This window comes from Hyaena hyaena, unplaced genomic scaffold (genome assembly GCF_003009895.1).
Source record: "Hyaena hyaena isolate Hyena2069 unplaced genomic scaffold, ASM300989v1 scaffold_2228, whole genome shotgun sequence".
NCBI lineage: Eukaryota > Metazoa > Chordata > Mammalia > Carnivora > Hyaenidae > Hyaena > Hyaena hyaena.
The window spans coordinates 8,733-11,299 of NW_024082804.1; the positions used below are offsets into that span (position 1 = coordinate 8,733).

The window sequence follows — 2,567 nt, forward strand, 5'->3', positions numbered from 1 at the left end:
CTGGGTGCTGGCTGGGGAGCTGAGATGACCAGGCCGGTGGTGCCCACAGGAAGGGGCCCCTCCCACCCAGTGACTCATTGAAGTAGTGTTCATATATTCATCCACCAACATTCCCTGAGACCCAGCGCAGGGGGAGGTAAGAGGAAGCATCTGAATGGCTTTCTCTAGAGCAGCCATCTTGTCCTAGACAGTTAGCTCCGCCCCTGGGGTGGGAAACACTAAGAGCTGCTCAGAGTAAACCGTTCTTCCTCTCTTGCTTCTGCTTCTGGATGTTTCTCCACAGCCCAGTAGGCCCAGAGCAAGCCTGGAGGGAGGCAGCCTGTGATGGGAACCCGCCCAGAGGCCCCCCGCCTGTGCCGGGCCCCCTGGCTCCTGGGATTCACCAGCCTCCTCCTCAGTGAGTGGCCCGGGTCCCTGGGCGGGAGGCCGCTGTGCGGGGCAGGGAGGGGGGCTCCCGCGGGTCTGANATTCACCAGCCTCCTCCTCAGTGAGTGGCCCGGGTCCCTGGGCGGGAGGCCGCTGTGCGGGGCAGGGAGGGGGGCTCCCGCGGGTCTGATGTCTGTGGGGAAGGACCTGAAACACCAACTGTATTGTATGACACATGAGGGGCCTCTGGCTCCCAGCCAGGGCCGCCTTGCACAGGGGCCGCCCAGCCTTTGCAGCCGTGTGGGGAGGATGGGGCGGCCCAGAGGCCCCGTCGGGGCGGGGGGGGGGGACCCTGCTCTGGCCCCTGGGGCAAGAGGAGAGCCCGGAACACACCGAATTCTGTGTGACCCAGGAAGGACGGGCGGTCCCCAAAATTTGAAGGCATCTGCGCCCACTTGCTGGAAGGGTGTGGACGGAACATGGGCGCTGACCGGCCTCAGGAGGGGGTGAACGGGGTGACAGGAAGGGAAGCAGCTGGTCCCCAAAATGGAACCAAAAGAAAAGCCTGTTTTAATGAAACCCAGACATTCCCATTATTACTTCCACTGACACCAACGGCTTTCGTGTAATAGATTAAATAAAATCAAAGGGGGACACAGGTCTCAGAGCTATGAATTCCAGGGAATCCTGGGAAAGCTTTTATTTTCTGTAATGTTTTGCTTGTGTGCGCCTGGCTCCCTAAGGGGTGGTGCAGGGGATCCAGGAAATTCCCGGACCGGGGGCATCTGCAAACATAATGTTTCTCATTAGAAAATGAGTTTTCAAGGCTTTGATACCCCTCTTACCCAAGTAATTTTGTCAACAAAATGTAGCCTTTCTCTTTCTTTCCATTTTAACAAACTGGAGAAATATGTGAAATTACATAGTTTGCTCCATAAACATCTACCTTGAAAGGTTATGTAGGAAAGAAAGAAAGAAAAAAGTAAGAAAGAAAGAGGAAGGAAGAAAGGGAGAATTGGAAGAAATGGAAAATTTTTATGTTGACTGTAACTTTTTTTAATGTTTCATTTATTTCTGAGGGAGAGAGAGACATATGGTATGGAAAATGCCCCCTCCTTCTCCCTGCTCGCCGGTGCTGGGCCCCTCCCAGCCCAGCACCCTCCCACCAGCCGGTGCAGGGGGGACTGAGTCGGTCACTGTTGGCTCAGAATTGCTGGTGAACAGCCCTATGGGAGGTACCGCACTGGGGCTGAACCACTGTCCTGTCCCCCCGGGAGCCCAGCGCACAGTCCCCACCCCCAACCCCTCACCTTCCTTGGAGCAGGGACTGTTTCTCAGACTTCACGGAAGTTGTGCCAAACCGTGCCTGTTCCCACATTAGCTTAACCCTGACTCTGTGTTGGCTGGGATGCTGACTTGGGGTCGCACCAGATGCTTTATTTGGTCCAGTATTTCCTGAGGGAGCCAGCAGGGGGTGAGGGCCCAGGCAGAGAAAAAGTTAGCTGCTCCCCTTCCAGGCCAGCAGGGAACTCCAAGTGCACTTACCCACATTTCTGTGTTTGCCTGGGATGCTGGTGTTTACAGCTGCCTGAATGAACTCACACGCCCTGGGGTTCTGACTGCCCCGGAAAGAAGGCAGAAGGCGGAGGGGCCCACCCCTACCTTCTTTTTCAATCCTCATACGCTACCCGTGATCCCCATGATCCCCATACGCTACCCGTGATCCCCATGATCCCCATACGCTACCCTACCCGTGATGAGCATACAATACTGTCCCCGCCCTGAGGAAACCCACTAGAGACAAATGGCGAAACGCCCCCATTTCTTTTCTTTTCTTTTTTTTTTTTTTATAGTTTGGATTCCTTAGTTGTTTTTTTGTTTTTTTTTTTTTTTACAAATAGTTTATTGTCAAATTAGTTTCCACATAACACTCATTGCTCATCCCCATAAGTGTCCTCCTCTATGCCCATCCCCCCCTCCCCCCCACATCCATCAGTCCTCAGTTTTTGTCAGCATTCAAGAGTCTCTCATGTTTGCCTCTCTCCCTTTCCCCCACCATTTCCACCCTTCTTCTCCCCCTTGTTCCTCCGTCAAGTTCCTCCTAAACCTCCTATACGTGCAAACATATGATATTTGTCCTTCTCTGCCTGACTTATTTCGCTCAGCATAACACCCTCAAGGTCCATCCATGTTGCTACACA

General features: G+C 53.8%; 1 protein-coding gene across 1 annotated transcript in view; it reads left to right on the forward strand.

The window, feature by feature from the left end:
- The first annotated feature begins 243 nt into the window (after positions 1-243).
- LOC120227313 (SLAM family member 9-like) overlaps positions 244-2,567 on the forward strand; it is a 13,506-nt gene continuing 11,182 nt past the window's right edge. Inside the window, exon 1 of the mRNA XM_039225456.1 lies at positions 244-397. Coding sequence (XP_039081387.1) covers positions 325-397 — 73 coding nt within the window. The 5' untranslated portion in view covers positions 244-324. The remainder of the gene's footprint in view (positions 398-2,567) is intronic.